Below are 21,358 nucleotides of genomic sequence, written 5' to 3'. Positions count from 1 at the left end.
ATTTTGCGATAATACGGGGCACACTCTATTTTCATTTTCTGGGCTACCCAGGGAGTGCGAATCTAATGAGGCAGAAGCCAGAGTCCCCTTTTTGGGCTTGAAATAGTTTGTTATGGGTAGGCACACCGCACACCGCACACCGCACACTACATTGATTATCGAAGGGGATTCAACCGACGTCATGGCATAGAGTAGCAACAGGGTGTCGGAACCATGAAATCTAAGCAAATATAATTTCAGAAATCCGTCATATTTGCCAAATGATACACCCGGAATTTTCGCACATGAGGCTGTCAGCAAACGATTCTGCTGATCAGATGGCTGAGGGAGGGAGTGGAGAGAGAGACAATAAAGGTATGATCATCAATGAGGAGTGGTTTCTAATTGGGTTTTATTGCCGATGCTGTAGGTGTTGCTATAGTGATTTGTATCTAGTGGGAAGCCTTGTCCCCTTTCACTGTACTTAGATTGCTTCTATCAAATAAGTTTACCATCCAAAGCTGACTCTCACTGTACTTAGATGGTAAAACTTATTCAGTAAACCCGGGTCCTTTGAGGTCCAGTGGTTTGATAACAAACAATTGGGGGCAAGGTGATAGTTTGCATACAAAGGTCTAACTGAACTGAGAAAGTGTAGTCGGGCAGAAGGTCGGATTCTTGGATGGCCTAATACTTCTGACATTTTCTCTAGTCTTTTTCTTAACAAAGCCGACTTTGGTTTAAGTCACCAAATATGTGAGTACGTAAGAGGCATTGGTTCCATGGAGGCATGAAGATATCCTTGAAGTGATTCTTGCTCTTTTGTTTTAATTTCCTAGAGAGAGAGAGAGAGCAAATAAGTTTGAAGCTCGAACCTCCTATCAATAAAACTGTTACTCATCAAAAAAAATAAACAAATGTGTTGATTGCTTTGATCAAATATGCTCTCGAGACTCTAAAGGAAATATGGTGAGATATCATGCGCTACTGCTAAACATATGAGCAGATTCATCACTAAAAGGGGCTAAAGTTTTAAAATTTTAATTATAGCAGATTAAAGAGCAAAGAAACATCAAACAACTTGTAGAATGCAATGAAAGGTCATAGAAGAATCACAAAACCAAATGGCTTGAAAATTGAAGTTAGAATCAATAGTGATGCAATCCTTCAATCAGGTATAACATTAAACCCATTGAAATTTTACTATTTCAAAACACTGCCTCGAGACTAACAAAATCCACTCTATATGGAAACAGATTAAGAAAAGATTGCTGAAACCCAAAATCAAATGTCATACGTTACATTATTTCGTTATGGAATGATTGGGCATGTAATTTCAGCAAAAAGTAAAATGAACAGTCTGGTTGGCTATCAACTTTGAGCTTTCATCGCGGTACACAGAGGCCCAACTCTAGTGAACAATTATTAGAAGAAAATATCAGTAGTCATGGTGAAAATAAAATAACATTCATAAGCCGAATGAATGGTAAGAAAACTTCAGTGTACATATCTATAATACATTAATTTTCAAAAAAAAAATATCTATAATACATGAATTCACGAAATAAAAGTATTTACTTCAATTATACCAATCTGCAGATGGAGGTTAGCATTTATTAAATAATAACTAAAAAAGAATGAGTAAAATTTCTACAACCTTTCTAGTGCTACTGTTTTCTGGTCTTCACTTCAACAAGCTCCATGAAGTACAATTACATTATTAGGGAGAAAAAAAAAGAATATCACACCATTGGACTTTATTGGCATGCACCATTCACAGGTACAAGACAATGTGCACAACACCAGTCAATGTCACTACCATTAGCGTCACCAGTCATATAGTCACTACCAATAGCTGCGCAAGTGTTTTAATTGGGTGGAAGGGAGCCACTCCCACTTCAGAATTTCGCAATTTTCAAGCTTCACGCCATAAAATAGATTACTTTCGTCATTTTCGTCACTTCCATTCCCAATTAATGTTGCAACTGGTAACTAAGGCACATGTTCAAATACACATACATTCTTAGAAATGCAAAACCTAGTTCTACAACATGTCGTTTCAATTTGCTGACATCATACTGAAGATCAAATTCCCCAAAGTTCAATCCGGAAAATAAATCCTGCGGTAAAAAAAATACAAAAAATACAAGTATATTCATCATTTTTCATATCATAATGCCCCATTTATCTAATGAGGTGACTTGTTCACAGTTATAATTTTACTCAACATAAGCAGGAAATTTTGCAGCAGAAGGGCTCTCTTCAAAGGGGTGAATCTTCAAATCTATGATGGCTTATATAAAGAACCTACCCCGTGAGCTGATGATCTAACCAAACCTCAATTAAGTGACCAAGTTGCCTACCTCTATTGGGCCACTAGCTTCCAAAGAAGCTTCAAAGATGCAAGAAAATATCACCAAGTTCATATGAAGTAGGTTTATGACGGAAAGAGATTGGGTATGTAGTGTCAATCACAAAGTACTGGGTGGGAACCCACAGATAATGGACACGTCCTGTCTCTCACTTCAACACATTCCACTGTTGATATGTCATTCCAAATTATTTTTTTTGAATGGTAATTTGTCATTTCAAATTTCTGTCTACAAATTCAAACAAAATCTGCTTCCTAGACAAGTAACAGAATATTGCAGAGCGTGTTCCTCTAAAACAAAGGTTCTCCAGCATGGACATGGACCGGTAGAGACATTGACCCTGGTTATACAAAAAGTCCCCCCCCCCCCCCCCCACCAAAAAAAAAAAAAAAAAAAAAACCACCAGAACCATGTACCGACCATTTTTTGGGGACACATGTCTCAGTCGCTTTAACGAGCAGCCAAGTGAACTCATTAAAGCAAAAACTGGACACATGGCCGAGATACATTGGCCATTTAGGGAGGGCGTCCTATTTTTGCATCCTCTTATCGTTTTCCTTAAATAAAATAAGAATTAAAAATATGTAACTTAGGGATGAAAACAGAGGGAGAAAAATTTATGAAATGATGGAGAGAAAAGTTGTGGGTGTTGGAGTTGAGTCCACATCGCAACTTTCTCTCGTGTTACTAAATTCGCTAGTGACAAAACTACATTGATGCCACTCATAAATTAATAAATATAAAAGGGTTAATCTCCTTTGTAATAATAACACCTATACTAAACAGAATAAAGTAAATAAGCTTCAACACCCCCCAAACGATGGAGTATCTCCCATCGCAACTTTCTCTCTTGTGTAACTAAATTCGCTAGTGACAAAACTACATTGATGCCACTCATAAATTAATAAATATAAAAGGGTTAATCTCCTTTGTAATAATAACACCTATACTAAACAGAATAAAGTAAATAAGCTTCAACACCCCCCAAACGATGGAGTATCTCCCATGTCCAACAGATTCTCTGAAACTAATTACACTCAATTGCTTTGGTAGAAGATGGCGGCAAACTGATCCTTGGACTTTACATATAGTGGAAATCTGTTTAAATTAAGATCTTTTCACAAATATGGTGATTCTACTTCAATATGCTTAATCCTCTCGTGAAATACTAAATTACTTTCTATATGATTAGCCTCATGGTTGCCACAACCACAATACATCTCCATTGGTCTCACAACCTTAAAACTATCTCCAGATGTAACAGTTTTCAGTCATATAACTTTAAAGTAAGATACTTATGATTTGGTTTTGATATGCATTTCGGTTTTGGTATTGTTTCGGTGGGGATGGAAACAGAAATATTTCGACCATTTCGTGTCCATTTTGATGGAAAAGGTATTGTACGATATGTCTAGGTTTTTGCTAATGGCTAACTCTGGGTAAGTGCATGAACTGACTTACCACAGTACAAAAGCAATGTCAGGGTGAGTTATATTCAAATAGATAAGCTTCTTATCTACGCAGATCATCAAAGAACTCTCTTGATCCCGTAACAACTTAGTATTTGGATCCAAAGGGGTATCAACTAGTTTAGTACCTAACCATTCTCTGTCAATAAATATGGTGCATACTTTGTGATAGACAAATACAAACAAAAATCTAGCTACCTCAATACCAAAAAATACCTTAGAAGACTCAAGCAAGGTTTTAAATTTCAGTTTCGATTTCGGTCACCACAGAAACAGAAACATTTCGATTTCAGTTGAGAATTTCACTGGAAATCTTGTAAAATCACGGCAACATATGGGGAGACATATGCAAACAGTTGAATTTTAAGATGAAACTCCAAAAAATACTAGAATAAACACAAATACACACTTAGAAAACATCACAAGAACAAGACAATCATCCATAATAATATCAAACACTTAGTGAAATGTGCTGCCACGCATGTTTGATAATTTATTACATAACAAAGGTGCCATAAAATTCATATAAATATTCATACATAATACATACACCACATTTCACATGCAATTCACAATCCATAAAAAGGGATTTGCTAAGGTCCATCGTAAAAGGCATTTCGCGGCTAGTCTGTCGCACTTCAGACCAGCCACCTTGTGAATGGAGACAAAAGCTGTTGTCTTCATTCACGAGGTGGCTGGCCTGACGTGCGACAGACCAGCCGCGAAAAGCCTTTTGCGATGGATGCTAGCAATTCCCCCATAGAAATATAATTATGTGAAATATACTGATATAGTATACCACTGATGCCCTTTCAATTTTAGTTTCTGTATGCATTTCCATTTCGGTATCGGTTTGGTGGGGATGAAAACAAAAACATTCTGGTCGTTTATTGTCAGTTTCGGTGGAAATTTAAAGGCATGGACTCAAGTCATCCGTAGTAGCCACAATATCCAACACATCTTAGCATCAATAGAGATAACCACAAAAAAAGAATTAAGTTTAGAATCAAAAGAAAAAGTATCAAAAAAGTCAATGCTCAAGATCTGAGTACATCTTTTGGCAACTAACCTAGCTTTTAGCCTTGCAACCTAACCCTAAAGGAGATACTTGACCGCACAGACCCACCCATCTACAGCAGCCCGCATATTTTCCCTGGTGAATCAAATCAGTAAGCCCCTACAAACTGTTTTGTATTAGATCAATCATATCCTCATCCATAGCTCGTTTCCATTCATCATGAAAAAAGGCTTCCTAACACGACTTAGGCAAAGATATAGAAGAAACAATGCAAAATGCATATAGGATGTAGATCTAGGATCTGCAGAAACAGAACCGACCAGATTTGAACACTGTAAATGCATGTATTTTGGTCAACTTGAGTCATGGCATTTGCTATTTCCTTTAGTCTCATTCTCGTGTAAACCTGTATGGGCTGCTCATGAGATACATTAGACGTACCAGAGGAAACAATTTCACAAGGTAATGAAGAAGAAGACTACGGAGTTACCACTAGAGGATGAACATGAGAAAAATTGATATGTTACATTCTGAGAAACACGAAAAAATTATTTATAAGATTAGATGCTTCCTCAGAAAATATGAAGTATTCTCAAAGAGAGCAATATCAGTACACACAACTCTTTTGAGATCATGATGATGGAAAAGATACCCCTTTTGAGTTCGAGAATATTGTAGAAAAACACAATTAATAGCACAAGAGTTTTAACTTATCAACACCTGGACCTAAGGAGATAACAAAATAAACACAACCAAATAGACGGGGATGAACAGAAAATAAGATAGTGGTCGGAATGAGGAGATTTGTCTTCCACGATTGAAGTTGGCATACTACTAATCAAGTAACATGCAGTCAAAGGTGTTGGAACTCTTGTCATAAATACTCCTTAGCTTTATCAGAATGTAACACACAAAGATTTCTACCTAACTATTTCTGAAATACTTTATAGAACGACTTAAAAATGGACGGGATTCCAAATATTTCTTTCATCAACCATAACAATGGAATTCTTGAAAAACCATTACAGATGTCACAAAGCACCCTTGACCAGAGAAGCACTTTATTCTAGTTGGATACAAAATATCAGAATGAAGTAGAAAAAGTATCTAGCAGTCCAAAAAATAGAGGTTTTTTTACTCGAGTCCCCCACCGATCGTCCTCTTTTTCTTTCTTTCTTTTTTTTTTTGAATGGTTGCAGTTTCATTCAACCGTCCTCTTTTTCTTTATATCCTAAAAAACAGAAAATGATAAAAAGTTACAAAAGGTTAAAAGAATTTGGTTAGTTTACTTACATATAACAACTCAAAAGGAAACTCGGAACATAATAACTAAAGATAATGAAAGGGAAGAGGTGGAACAAAAAGTAGCTTTACTAGACACAGTGGATATAGAACCATCAACAAGTACACCAGACGAGTAAGAATAGACTTATCAAATCAGGAAAATATAAAGACTCAACTGACATACGATCAGATGTTCCCAAATTGATGATTAAGGGAGATGACTTCTGTGAAACAAGAAATGCAAAATTACCAGAGTTGGCCATAGTACTACATGTGAAAGTAATACTAGACTACGGAGAGGTATTCACGAGCTTCTCATACTCATCTCGTGAAAGCAATACTGGATCACTGCTAAAACTCTGTGTCTGATTTTGAAAAAACTAATTGGTGGCAGATCGACACCCTCTATTGTATAATAAACGAGATTGGGCCATGCAGGGCTGCTAAACTTATCCCAACCCTTAATCAAATTATGGTTATTAGGAAAATAATGAATGCACTCCTTGGCTCCATACCCTCTCCCTAAATCATGACCTCTATCATAGGACTGCCTCAACATCTGACACTCTCCTCTACATGCTAAAGTTTTCAGGACAAATCTATCACCAACATTACCACTCTACCACTGGAGACTGATGCAACGTTGAAGTCAAGAGTAAAGTCAGTAAGAGAAGGAAGCTCATTACTAGCCAAAACCTGTAGACGAACTAAGTGATACTAAGGGTTGAGACCTAAGAGAAACTTGGCCCCTCCTAACTCCTCTCTTAAGCAATTCTAAATCACTGAACAAGGGCTGATACACATTCAGCTCTTCCCACATACCACTTAAGGTACTATAACATTCCCTTGATGCAACATGGAAATATTCTCAAAAAGTCAGTCAACACGAGATATATTTTCATCAAATGATTTATGTCTCAATACAAATGATTATGTCTCTGTGGCAGTGCCCCAAGCTTCTTTATTTGTGTCAGAAAACATCACTTTGAAGATGACTTGTGGTTCCATACTATTCCACAATCAAGTCATGATCTGAAAATTCTCTTATAATCAGTATTTGTATCTATTGTCTGATTCGTCGAGACATTTTTCATTCAAAAATCTTAATTTTCCTATGAAATACAGTACTACCGGGTCCATTCAACATCACATAAGAGAGTTGCATCACTGCCAACTCCATATTGTTGAGAAGGCTATGATTAATTTCATTCATGGTTATAAGTTATAACTGGTAAACAGGGCAACAAATGATCCCAGTCTTCAAACGAAAGGCAATACGTAGATCACACAAGGAAGACAAGAATCATTCGAATTCAAAAAAAAGGTAACAACTAGTAGAGTAGTAAGTAAATCTACACTAATAAGTCTGCAAGGAGATCACATAATATTGGGCAATGCAAACATAAACATGGCAAAAACTTTATAATCCACGAACAGGACCGCAATCTACTAATCACAAACACAGCAACAAATAGATCACTCAAGACACACGAACACCATTGAGGCACTATTCAAGCCACACGAAGAGCATGAAGGCACTATCCAAGGCACATGAATAGCATGAAGTCACACACTCTCTTAAATGCATTTCCTCCTTGATTTAACACCGAAAAGGAATACACAAACTTCATAGAAATCCTACACACTAGTCAGCAACACTTAACTTTCTTGCACAAAACAGCACCCAACCATTTAGGTCTCATTTCCTCCTTGATTTAACACTGAAAAGGAATCACTTCAATAGCAATCCAAGAAGGGAAACACAAAGAACTAGGTAGGTTTTCTATGCATAACCAGTGTTTAAAAACGCGGATGTGACACAGAACGCGGACAAGAAAAATCCTTGTCAACTAGGCGCGGACACGGCCAAGAACGCAGTTGACGCGGTCATTACTCAGGAGAGTCAAGGGAGTTTTTATTGACTCTATAGGGCAAAACGCGGAACGCGGATGTGTGCGACGCCGAACACGGCCAAGAAATATCCTTGTCGACTCAGGCGAGTTCCTTGTCATGTCAAGGAGTTTTTAAACACTGTGCATAACAAGAGGAAAAACCCTAGATCTTGTGGTCCAATAAGCACAAGCAGATCTAGAGTTTCCTCCTTGATCCCCTTTCTTTTCTTGATCTTTACTAGATATTGATCTTTTCTGGATTTTGATCTTCTTTTCTCTTCCTAATCTTGATCGTTTCTTTCTTTTGAAAGATGACAAATATTTTCATTGATGCTGTGAAAGGTACATTGGGGACCAGAGGTCCCAACTTGCATTACATAGTATCGAGTACGTCTTGCCAGGAGCATGCTCCTGAGCCACGGCAGGTAAGAGCAGATGATTAAAAAAAAAGTCTGGGTCGCCCATCCTGCACCAAGCCGTCCCCACAGACCTTGCATTGTCGCCAAGTGAAACAAGAAACCCCTTTCAACACCGTACGGATCTGTCCTCCACTATGATCATACAAAAGAATCGACCACCAGCTTTTCAATCCAAAACTTCACACTCCTTCTCTAGTAACTCTAAACTTCCATCACAAAGACAGATGCAAAAACATCCAGGCAAATATGCCTCACAAAGCGAAGACCGTGGTCTCTCAAGCTATTGAGGATCTACTTCATTTACTACTCCCCACTTGGATAACATAAGAGATCACCATGTGAACAAGGAGTAGATGTTGTGCTTCCACAAATGATCCACACATTGAACCTACTCCTTAACCTTTGCGGTGGAAAAGACAATAAAGGCATCACGCCCAAGGAAATTACACCATAATTGAGAAAGTAAACAACCACCTAACCTCTAATCTCAAACCAACAAACAATATACTGACCACACACACCACCATTTACGAAACACTCTGGTGAAGAAACGACAACCACCTCTATGAACCTTTCTCTTTTAAAACCTAACTACATATGGAAACCTAAAAGCAACAGACTCTTCCAACCATAGATCCAACTTACCCAAAAACCCTCCAAGCCCCAAACTGCTACGGATGGACCCTCCTCCTAACTTTAATACCAAAGGCTTTACCTGAAGACCCAGACTCGATCAAAGAAAAGAATAGGAAAGACTCAAAAGCCCCTAATCAAAAACTATCTACATAGGGGATAAGGACTCTCTATTTCTTAGGAGCGATAGGCTCACCCTTCCCTTGACCCTTACTTTTTCTGTTTTCCTTTTTCTCACTCGGATCTCTTTTCTCCATTTCCAAGAACCTCTTCTCCTCCTCTACTGATTCCTCTTCAAATCCTATCTCGAAAACATCTCCTATGGTTAGCATTTCATCAACCTCGTCAGAGGCATTAGCTTTCCTCCCTGGCCTGAAAAACCTAATCTCCTCCAGATTTACCATTTTATCCTTCTCACTTTCCTCTTTTCCTTTGTCAGGACAACATCTGACCTTACCACTCCGACCCACCTCTAGCAATTCCTTGGAAGTTTTGAATTCCACCTCAGAAATATCCGCTAGAGGCTACTTTCCCAGTTTTGAACCCTTCTATTCTGACTCCCAGTGCAGCCTCCTTTCCTTCCGCTCTTCTTCCAAGGCCTTTTTGAAGTGCGAGAGATTGTAAACTGGGATACAAGCTTCTTTAACATCTCTCTTTCATTTCAAACGGAAGAACTCCTCTGCATTCTCTCTAGCAGCTTTTTTGAATTCCTTCCATCTCTCTCTCTCTCTCTCTCTCTCTCTCTCTCTCTCTCTCTCTCTCTCTGGGCGTTGGTGGACCTTCATATGTCCTCTTCTCCTTGTCTTTGGGCACTTTTTTGCTTTCTTCTACTGCATCATCTTCCCATACTACTTTTCTTTTGCCTTTTCTATCCGCTCTATCAGCTTCTCCTGTTGAGGAAGAGTCGCTTCGCTTATCAAAGTTTTCCATCACTCTTTGGATCTCAGAGGCAAAGTTTTTTTCCTCTTTTCCTCCCTTATTAAGCAACCTTGTAGTTTTCTTTTAAAGAAGGATAGACCGCCTTTAGTAGCCTGAAGAATCATCGGTTTGAAGCAATTATGACCCTCGGGTTTGAGGCCACCTCGCATGGAGGAAGCTTTTCCTATACAGAAACTTTTCGGCTTCTGGGCTGATTTGACGCGTTTTCTTTTATTATAACTCCGGCCAACTTCATCCCTACTAGATTTCCAAAGATCCTTTTTGTAGCTATCATTAATTTCTCTTGAGACCGTCAAGACTCCTACCGACTTCGTATCTTTTTTTCACCTGTTCGATTTCTGTTGGCCTTCCCTTGTGTGCCACTTGTCCTAAGTAATAATGCATTATGTTTGTCCTTCACAACAAGTCTTCCTTCTTTACTTTGATCTTGATTTCTTTAATCTTGATCTTTCTTGATCAGCCCTCCTTTTCTTGATCAGCTCTTCTTTACCTCACTCTAGCTTTCTCTCTTCGCTCTCTCTGACACATTTTATAGCAGATGATCAACGCAAGATGCCTGGAACGTAACTCCTAGGTACGGATCTAATCATCACTAACTTTGCAGCGGTGCAGCCCATCTTATAAACATTTTCCCATCGGAACCTTTCTCATCACCCTTACGATCCTTTCCTAATCATTCCCTACCCTTGTCACTTGATTACCTACCCTGATCAATTCATCAAACATTCTTTTCGGTCGCAACAAAAATGGAAACGTGTCAGTTTTAGTTCGAAATTTCTGTGAAAATCCTGTAAAATCACGGAAACTTATGGAAACCTATGCAAATGAAGAAATTTGAGATGAAACTTTAGGAAATATTAGATAAGCAAGAAAACCATCACATTTAAAAACCGTCAAATAAGCAAGAAAACTATCCATAATGATTTAAAAATATTGAAATCTTTCTAGCTAAGTAGGATGTAGATCTACACTTCTCATAGTGTTTCAAACTAAATCTTCATTTCTGCTCTAGCTCTACTGCATCTTTTTTTATTTTAATCCTTCTAGAGTTTAAGTGTTTTTTCATATTTCAAGAATTTGTTTCATGGTAAATACATATTGATTCACGTATATATATATATATATATATATATATATATATATATATATATGTGTGTGTGTGTGTGTGTGCGAGCGTGTGTGTGCGCGCACGAGTGTGTGAGATCTATTTTTAGATTTTTATATTTAATTTTTTAAATATTTTTTGTTCATTTCATGTCAAAAACTAACATAAAAGCATGCCTTTTGAAGGATTATGATTTATTAATATATTGTCTGATTTTTCTAAGCATTTTGTACAATCTCATACGTACTCAGACTTGTCTTGCATACCAGCAATAATTAGAATTTTACCATGTCAGATATGTCTCAGAGTTCTGAGACTTTAAACCTTGATTATGCCCAAAATATATCATTGACATGAATATGTGGATGCCACTACCATACGTCCATACCCAGATAGATGAGGAATATAGGACTATTAGTCTATTCCGTGACCACAATCAATAAAAAGTTTCCCGGCCAGTTTAGAGACCCCCCCCCCCCCAAACCCATACATAGAAATCAAAACCTGGAAAAGCATGGGAAAAATTAATAAACCAAAGACCAAACAACATAACCTCTAATTAACACATTCTAACATGTAACTAATATAACCCAACTCTAAAAATATATATAAGAAGAAGAAAAATAAAAAAGAAATAGAAAAAGAAAAGGCCAACCCAATAGTACCATAGTAAAAAAAATTGAGAAAGCCTGCCATGGTCAAACTGAAACCTCTCCCCAAACCTCTAATAAATAAATCCCCTACAGAGGTTGTTTAAAGGGGTTGCCAAGAGTCCTCAATTCATCTATTCAAAGCTTATTCCTATAACCATTTCTTTGTTTCTTTTTAGCTCAGCTGCTGGGTCAGTTTGTATAATCTTTCTCTTTTATTAATGATTCATTGTCATCCCAACATAGCGAAAAATAAAGAAAGAAAGCAAGAAAGACAATATAAATCCAGAAATTCATTCAAATTAGAGAAAGATGCTTACACAAACAAAAAAACAAAAATGAGATCATCAGACTCCAGGGTTTGCACGGCAGATCATACCCTGAGACAGAGCTCTCGTAGTATCGATGCCGAGGCACGACGTCAATCGGGCCGAAGAAACCGCGCTATGAAAGGGAAGGAGAGACTGAACACAACCCATTTCTGAAGGTAACCTGTAAAATCAAAAGAACAAAAGTTTAGGGTTTTTTGAGGATGATAGAATAGAAATGGGGAAAGGGGGGTTTGGAGAAGAGAGATTACCTTGAAAAGGATGGAGAGGGGCGAGGAAAGAGAATTGGGGAGATGGGTGTGTTGGGTTTCTTAAAGGAGGATTTGATAAGGGAGAGAGCAGGTTTTGAGATTGATCGATATCGAGAAGCCATGAGAGGAAACAATGTAAAAGCCTTGGTAAGAAAATAGAGAGGGGTTTTGCTGGGGTTTTATATGTAATGTAAACGTTTGAGGGACGAAAGTACCCCTGTATCAAGGGTAAATGTTTTGGAGTGATGAAAATACCCCCTAGTATATCAAGGGTAAATTTTCATACTAACGCCCATTAACTGCACTTATATAAAGGGTAATTTTTTGTGGTGACGAAAATACCCCTATATCAAGGGTAAATTTTTTGGAGTTTAGGGATTGGGGTAAATTTTTTGGAGTGACGAAAATACCCCTATATCAATGGTAAAATTTTTGGAGTTAAGTTGTTAGGTGGCTCAATCCCAATCCCAGCTTACTAAAAATAAAAAAAATGGGAGATGATATTTTCATAATGCAGGGGGAGTGAAAACGTCATCGCCCCACAAGATACCCTGATATCAAGCGCAAATTTTTATGCTAATGCCATCAACTCTCCCCTGTATCAAGTGTAAATGTTTTACAGAATTTATATGATGCCCGACCTTGATCAAAAATCAAGGGCTAGGTGGTTTGCCACTTAAGCACGGCACGGCCCATGTCGTGCCGGCCCAAGACAACAACCACATAGGCTCACTTTTAACTGATTTTGCCGTGCCGTGCCGTTTCGTGCCGACTACGGCCCATGTCATGCCGTGCTGGCCGGGCTGTAGACCGGCATGGCCCAAGTGCCATCTTGAGGTGTAAGCCCTTAAAGTCCCGTATTTTTTAAAAAGTACTATACCGACCACACTACAGGATGATATAAACTGTCCATGTCATGACCACAACGTAAATAGGTTGTGCCCAAAAAATCATTTATATAGGATGATCCTAACCCTCGGATCTATAGAGGAACTGCATATTATGGAACGTCTATAGATCGGAGGGCTAGGATCATCCTACGGAAATGATTTTTGGGGCACAACCTATTTCCGTTGTGTTCCATCACATGGACGGTTTGGATCATCCTATGATGTGGTCGTACAGTACTTCTTGAAAAATGCGGGACTATAAGGGCTTGCACCATATATTTATCTACTTTCAGCTCCTTCATAACACAACTTATTGGACGCCACTTATACCTCTTTTATCTCATCAGAACCGTTGATCTACAAGTCCGGCCAAATGCAGTTGATCAAAAGAGCCCAGGCCCTTGATCGAACAAGACTAAACCATTTATGGTTCAGGTAAGAAAATCCAAGCCGTTGATTCTTGTGCTCTGTTCAGAATGAGAAAAATAAGATCAACGGTCTCCTGATCTCACACACATGCTTCCTTTTACCATCGATTTTAAGCACACATCATTTTTGAAAAAAGGAAATAGGTGCGGATATCAAAAAGAGGGGTATGCGGTTATGTGATGACCGTTGTGAAAGAGGCGCGGTTTTAAGGATTCAAAGAATAGGAAACTCTCACCTTCTTTCCTTTTCCGCGCTCTCACTCTTCTTCCGCTTCAAACCCAAAATTTCCTGCAAAACCCTAGATTTCCAAATTTCCTGCAAAACCCTAGACTACAAATTTCCTGCAAAACCCTAGACTCCAAATTTCCTGCAAAACCCTAGATTTTCAAATTTCCTGCAAAACCCTATATTCCAAATTTCCTGCAAAACCCTATATTTCCATATTTGCTTCAAAACCATATCTTTCTAAATTTGCTTCAAAACCCTAGATTTCCAAATTTGCTGCAAAACCCTATATTTCAAACTCTCTCAGACTCTGAGTAAGCAGGGAGAAGAAGCCCCAAAAAAGGGAGAACATAGATAAGTGAGAGGGATTCTTCGATTTCCCATTGAGGGTATACTGTGTTTCCTTCATGTCAAAGCAACAGCATTTGGAGACATCCAATCTGCTCAAGGCTGAGCTTCAAAAGGTCCAATCCCTCCTTCAAGACCTCAATAATATAAACCCTCCTCATAAATCCAACAAGAGAAAGGCTGATCCCATAAATTCACAATCCCATATTGAACCCACTACTACAAACAAGAAGCACAAACCAAATTCAGAAAGAAAGGATTTGGAACAAAAAAAGCTAACTACATTGTCTATGAAACTCTGTGGAAATTTGCTAGATTATCTCATGTCTCATAAGTATGCGTGGGTTTTCAACTCCCCTTTAAAGAACATAATAAAGAACCCCATGGATCTCGGGACTATTAAGAAGAAGCTCGAATCAGGTGCTTATTGTTCGAATCCATTAACTTTTGCTTCTGATGTCCGTCTCACTTTCACCAACGCAATGACTTACAATTCACCTGGAGATGAAGTCTATTTCATGGCAGAAACACTCAGCAAATTTTTTGAATTGCGGTGGAAAATTGTTCACAAACGATTGATGGGTCAGTCAGATTGCTGCAACTTTAGAGATTCTGATAATGCAAACAACAAGAAGTGTTCTCGTTTATTCAGAAAGAAAGAAACCCTTCCGCCGTTGCCATTAGAGCCAAAGTTGGTTGATGTCAAGATGACAGTGGCGGAAAAACCATCTGGTCACCATGGATGCAGAGAATACAATGTGGGTCTGAGTAAAATTAGCAGTTCCAAGGCTAAAGTGGTGAAGAAAGAGAAGCCTGCTCATGGGTTTCAAGCTAACATGCCTAATTTGGTGACTGCCAAGAGAGTAGAAGGTAAGCATTTCGTTTTTTTTTTTGGGTGATGCTATCCATGTTTCCAATTTTTTATGATGAATTGTCCATAGTTTACTAATTAGTGGTAATGTCTTTTACTTTTTTTCAGGCAAATGCAAGAGTCCAAATGGTTCTTCTCAGGCTTCCAATTCTCCATCTAGTGGTGGGTACTCTTCTTCTCTTGGCTTTCCTGAATCTTGTTTTGAGTGCTGTATCTATATTCCTTAGATGTAACTCATCACCCAAATGCTGTTGATTAGAGTTGTCATAATGGTTACTCCTGACGTCCTTCATCTCAGAGAAACACACTTTAAAAATTTACTAATCAAATGCAATCATGAATTGTCCAAGCCCTTGGTCTCGATAAGAGTACATTGAGTTCAAAGTGGTGTCTACATTTCTCGTCATCTGTTTGTGTTTTTACTCAACTTTTTTTAGGATTATTTTGTTATAGGGAAAACTTGCATGAGCCTATTATTATTATTTTGTGATCATGGTGTTGAAACTCAATTATGAGCATTTCAATTGCAGAGTTGGACATGATATGCTCTTTTCGTAAAGAATCCAATAAAGCTACGTCAGTTTCTGCTAAAACAGTTGCCGAGGCCAGGTTCAGCTTTCTTTTTCTTTAGTTGTTGCAGAATAGACTCTTGTTACATAATTGGATGCTCATGCGAGAAATTGTATCATCTGTGCTTGTGTTCCTTCATAATTTTAGGCACTGATTTGGTAGCGGATGGTTAATCTAGATGAATATGTGATTTTATTCTGTTTGATTTTCTCTTCTGTACAACTATCTTAATATAAAAAGAGGTTGAAGAGATTAATTATTAATGATGCTTAGTTGATTACAAAGAACCTTAACGAGTGTTTATATAGGATACTAACAAGGATAAACATAAAAAAAAAGGATAATTATGGTGTGATTCTTATCTAGCCTAGCTACCTAATGTAGCCTAGTTACCTCATCAAGCGTAGTTGTCTAATCTACCAACGAGATGATCCAACACTAAGATCTCATTTATTCTAATAAATGGGGCGATATTTGTCCTAGATGATCTATCTTAGATGCGGAGACATTTTTCTTGAGGATAATGTAATCCATAATGTGCTTCCATGTTTCTCCCAACATATTTCTTTCATTTCTTTCTATTTTGTATCATGTATTTCTACTAAATGAAGAAGTGAGTACCAATTGCGGAACTGAAAAGAACACACATACAGCAATGGATTTACATGGAAAACAGATGATGAATTCATTAAAACTGAGAAAATGAAAGAAGTTTCCAGGATTTCACTATCCGAACAGATAAATTCCCTCCGTTTCTTTACGTATCAAAACAAGAACTGCTACACATTGCCTACTCGGCAATCGACATACTCATGTTCCGGCATCAAAATATATTTCTTTTCAACCCACCTATAAAAGCTCATGTGTCCAACACCTTTTATTGATACCATCGTGCCTGCCGAGGACATAATTTATTTTGGTTTCAACCTTACCAGAGCTTGGTAACAGGTAGCTATGCAAACCTATGTTGGATCCTAAAATTGGCACCCATACCTATTCAACATATCTATTTCAAGACAATATTGATGCAGGGAATTTTGTATCCCTTATTCATGGTTCTATGACATTGCTATGGGTTCCCTAAATTATAGGAATAATATGGGCTTGGATGTCTTTTTGGTTGCTCAGGCCCTGTCCAGTAAGCTGTTTTCAGTTAATGTATTTGTCAAAGGATTTTGATGTGGCTCGTGAAAGCATGTCTTGCCTACTTGATTTAAATTTATTTATTTATTCAGTATAACATTCTTATAGACTGTTGATTTATTCTATATCTGCTATATTATTGGAGTATCAACTGTTGAATTTCAAAAAGCATATATCAGTTTCTCATATTAAAAAAAAAGAGGATATTGTGCAGTTGGCTCTTAGACAAGACATTCTATTACTTCATATCAACCTAATATGACTTTATTTTTCTCTCTTTTGCCACTGTCAGTGTTTTTTGGTGATATGTAATGGCTCTTTTCTCTTACATTGATAATACCTTCCTAGATTCAGTTGTTACTAGTTCTGCCTACCACGAAGGGTTGTATGGATCCGGTTCATTTAGGGAGTGTTATTTAATTGAACTGAACATATGATTTGCAGATTAGCTTTCCAAGAGTGTTTTCAATCTGAATTCTTTTATTCTTTTGCTGTAACAGAATAAATTTTGTTTGCATTCAGTTACTTATAAGAAGCCAAGCTGCAGCTTTGAAGTAAATTCCAAGAAACGTAAGTTTGGTTCACTTTTAAGAGGAGAGAAATATTTTTGGACTTGGTAGATTAGTTGGGTGAATTCTCCACCAATCATATGCAATCTATTCAATTTTATTTACTTATGCAGGATTTCCTAATGACTCGGTTGATGATAAATGCCACTCTACTTCAAGGTCTGGAGTAACCAACGACCATTATGATGGTAAGGACTTTTCTTTTTCCACATGTTTAGAAACCATGAAATTATTTTTCATTCAATATTAGCTAACCGAGTGTTGAGAGAGGGGTAGAAAAATAGGGAATTGAGAGGGCATGAGTGAGGAGATGATGCGAAGTGGCAGAAAAATAGGGGAAAATAAAACTATTTTGAATAGAGTTTTTCTTTTCCCTTTTTCTCAACCCACTTATCACCCTTTCCTCACACATGCCCTCTCAATTCTCTTCATCTCCCACCCTCCTTGCTCCTCTCCCACCACTTGACAAACCGATATTCCTTTGGAAAAAACTTTCAAGGCTGCTAAACAAGTATTCTTCTTTGCTTGTTAAATTTCCAAATTAATGGGGATGTGAAGTTTTACAGTATGAGCTTTCCTTACATGCTACAAACTCTTGCTAGGTACAAATGCTCCCATGCACCGGCTTTCCCCAGGAATTCATAATCATGCGGCTTCTCTGCGTAACCGTTCTGTTGGTACGATTATTAAAGCTCAAGAAAAGACACTCAAATACGATATAACGTGCAATATGGAAAACAAAGTTGCATGCTAGGGGAATTTGAACAACCACAAAGGGAGGGTAAGATATTTTCGATGTTAGTTTGTATATTTTATATCGTCCTTATTTGGTAGAAGTATTATACTGATTGTGTCCTTATGATTATGGACATTAGAAATGGCCCAACTGCGAGAAAAGGCCAAATTGGCCAAGAATAGACAGAAGTTGGTCAAAGAAGAATGTTTAATTGAAGCGAACAAGGAGCTTGAAATGAATGCTACACACCTCGCTTTGCAGAAGGTAAATATATATAGTTTGGGATTTCCTCTTCATATGATGTTGTTATCACAATCTTGTGGTGCTTAGTTAATTGTTGCATTCTTTCAGGTGTAAAAGACAATCTCAATGTCTGCGACAACAGAAATGAAGCCGAAAAGGGAACTTGAGAGAGAAGCTGCACGCCTGGCTCTGCAAAAGGTAAGTGTAGTTCGGCATTGGCTATACATGTTAAAATCTTGGGACCCTTAATTACAAGTTCCATGCTTTGCAGTTGGAAGACACCGTTTCAGTCTATGATGATAACCAATTTCTCAAGGATCTTGAGATGCTTGGAATTGCTCAGTATGTGCCCATTCACAGCTCGTTGGCCGGTGAGATGAACTGTTTCATTTCCCATAACGATCTTGGATTGTTTAAACCTAAGGAAAGAAATCCATTGGAACAACTTGGGTTATACATGAAAATGGAAGAAGATGATGACTATCAAGATCTTTACGGAGAAGATGATAGAGAGGAAGGCGAGATCTACTAATGGGCTCCAATTTATTGGACTTGGTGAGTTGGGCTGAGGCATCTGTAATACAAGAGAACTTTGGCATAATAGCGGAGAACAGAAACTGCATTTTGAGTGAACTTCTGCACAGAGTCTACATTTTGAGTGAACCAACATTTTTTCTGATGAATTTCGGGATTTGGAACTTTTGCTGTTAGAATCTATATATCCATTTGGAGATGGAAGTCCCAGTCACCACTCCCCTTTTGCTCGCAACGAATGGAATCTGGTTGATGGAGCAGCTCTGATCTACTTTGCATATTTTTGCCTCGAATTTTTTGAAGTGAGAACAGAAAAGTGTATACACTGAATTACTATGTACCAATTTTGGATACTGTATAGTTGTACACTGTGAATCAAGAGAAAATATTGTATTTCATTTTTTATACTGTACAAAATCAATGTCAATTCATAGCATTTATTTCCGAGTCATTCACTTTTGTGCCAGAGCCACGCAGAGATACCCCTTCAAATGTTCTCTTTCTATTGGATGACCACCCGGCATTGATGAGATGCATGTTTCTTCTTGTTTTCTTCTCTACTTAAAATCCACAACAAGTCATTTCCCAGATGCATGAACTCTAACCTGCCAGCAAGTAGTAACTATATTGGTGCAGCATGGAGCAATTTAGATGCTGCTTTTTTCCTTCTTTCTTTGTTTTCTATGAACAGCTAACTAATGTCTGTTTGTGTATATATGATTGATGATGCACGCAATTTTGTTCACTTCTGTGGAAAGATATTATGCTTGGAAATCTCAAAAAACAGAAAAACTTAAGAGTACATTTTTTATGGAAATGATAATTTGTGGGGTTAATGTAGAGGATACATGCCACATTTTACTGTTGTTCGCTCTCACACATGCATTTAGACACTCATCAATGTTGACCGATCAAATGTTGTGCTGTTGATGGCCATTGTCGAAAAAACTGAATTGATGTTCATAACTGTTCAACCATTTCCTTAAAATTGGGTGTATAAAAGTAGGAATGGTCAGTAAGTCCAGCTTCTACATTTAAAAATCCATTAGTCGGATGTTTCTGATTGGTAATAGTTTTGGGTGATGACCCATCCATGATTTTTGGTCACTAGTAATCAGCCAACACATATTACAGGTTTGTGGTTAAGAAGATTGATCCTACCTTGTAAATACTAGATCAGACCTTTTGATTACCCAGAATGCACTTGGATTTAATTGGATCTTAAAGACCCTCAACTTCCAGAACTGACTTTGATCTAACACTTGACCCCTCCTTGCACACTCTTAAAGAATGAATAGATTATGCTGGTATTTTCCTTGTCTGTGATAAATTCTACACAAATCAGGATTTTGTTTGAATGGCAGCAAATTTTATTAATCGAAAAGAGAAGACTGAGATGGTCAATACAAAGAAGAGCGGAGTGCCCTTCGATTTATTGGACACCACCTAGGCCTAACACTCTGATCAAAAGGCCTCGGGCTCGGACCCTTAATCAAAGGATACTCATTCAGGGTTCAACTAAGTAAATCTAAACCACATTTTTACTGTAAGAAACTTCTTATATTGTGCACATAGAGATTTTATATGGTGAGTGACCTTATGGTCCAATATTTTTTTTCAAAAAGTACTATAAGGCTCAATTCAAGGATGATCCAAACCGCTCATTTGTAAAGCCACAACGTAAATAGGCTGTTCCCCAAAAACCATTTCCATACCATGATCCCAACCCTCCGATCTGTAGAGGTTTAAATAGCCTGCACTCCCTCCATAGATTGGAGGGTTAGGATCATCCTATGAAAATGAATTTCTTGGGCACAACCAATTTACAGTGGAGATTTTATATGGTATAAGCCGGTATGGCCCAGTATTTTTCAAAAAGTACTATACCGGCCACCCCATAGGATGATCCAAACCGTCCATTTGCTGGGCCACAAAACGTAAATAGGTTGTGCCCCAAAAATCATTTCCGTAGGATGATCCCAACCCTCCTATCTATAGTGGTATTATGCAGACCCTCTATATATCGGAGGGCTACGATCTTTTTGTCTTTTTATCAATTTAGCATTGTTTTTGTTAGTCCCTGCCTCAAAAGTTAATTACCCTCTCTCCTAAGCTAATGACAACGTATCTACATGGGTTAATAGAGATTGTTTTTATAAGGGGTGAGCTTTCAAAAATTAATGTTTTGCCAAAAAATAAAGGGATGAATACTTGGAAAAAGTTTTCTTTCTACTTTTTTCGTTCCAAGCAAACACGAATTTTACCACATGAAGGGATTTTCTTAAAATGCCTTTTCCTTTTCATTGCTTTCTTAGGAAATTATTTTAATTTTTTAGTTCAACATGCCTGAAAAGAAAAAAAAAATAGTTCTCCTATTTGTATATTTGTTACTTGAAAAAGGAAAATGAACACTTCACTTATACTTAGGAAAATGAACACTTACACTAATACTCAATAATA

At 37.7% G+C, this 21,358-nt stretch overlaps 1 protein-coding gene and 1 long non-coding RNA gene across 7 annotated transcripts; one reads left to right on the top strand and one right to left on the bottom strand.

Annotated features, from left to right (window-relative positions):
• Positions 1-1,080: 1,080 nt before the first annotated feature.
• On the bottom strand, positions 1,081-12,496 carry LOC143845683 (protein NONRESPONDING TO OXYLIPINS 2, mitochondrial). Of its 6 annotated transcripts, none has more exons than XR_013234491.1 (4): positions 12,341-12,496; positions 12,081-12,252; positions 5,977-6,069; positions 1,081-1,390 (listed from the first exon to the last, which is right to left on the bottom strand). XR_013234491.1 is itself a non-coding variant. In XM_077354084.1 (3 exons), the coding sequence occupies exons 1-2, from the start codon at positions 12,460-12,462 to the stop codon at positions 12,108-12,110; spliced, it is 267 nt and encodes an 88-aa protein (XP_077210199.1). In that variant the 5' UTR covers positions 12,463-12,496; the 3' UTR covers positions 1,081-1,390; positions 12,081-12,107. The 6 variants fall into 6 exon arrangements, 2 of the variants coding, with proteins under 2 accessions (XP_077210199.1, XP_077210198.1); XR_013234492.1 differs by having other exon boundaries at positions 5,990-6,069; XR_013234494.1 differs by having other exon boundaries at positions 12,140-12,252.
• Positions 12,497-18,259: 5,763 nt separating this feature from the next.
• Positions 18,260-18,712, top strand: LOC143846414 (uncharacterized). The gene is made up of 3 exons (XR_013234762.1): positions 18,260-18,385; positions 18,473-18,562; positions 18,636-18,712. It is a non-coding gene; the product is annotated as an uncharacterized LOC143846414 (long non-coding RNA).
• The last annotated feature ends 2,646 nt before the right edge of the window (positions 18,713-21,358 follow it).

The sequence above is a fragment of the Tasmannia lanceolata genome, unplaced genomic scaffold, assembly GCF_043159265.1.
Source record: "Tasmannia lanceolata isolate RefF3 unplaced genomic scaffold, GAP_Taslan_0.1 ptg000015l, whole genome shotgun sequence".
NCBI lineage: Eukaryota > Viridiplantae > Streptophyta > Magnoliopsida > Canellales > Winteraceae > Tasmannia > Tasmannia lanceolata.
Note: the sequence above shows the minus strand (reverse complement) of the source record. Positions and strands in the feature narration are given on the sequence as shown.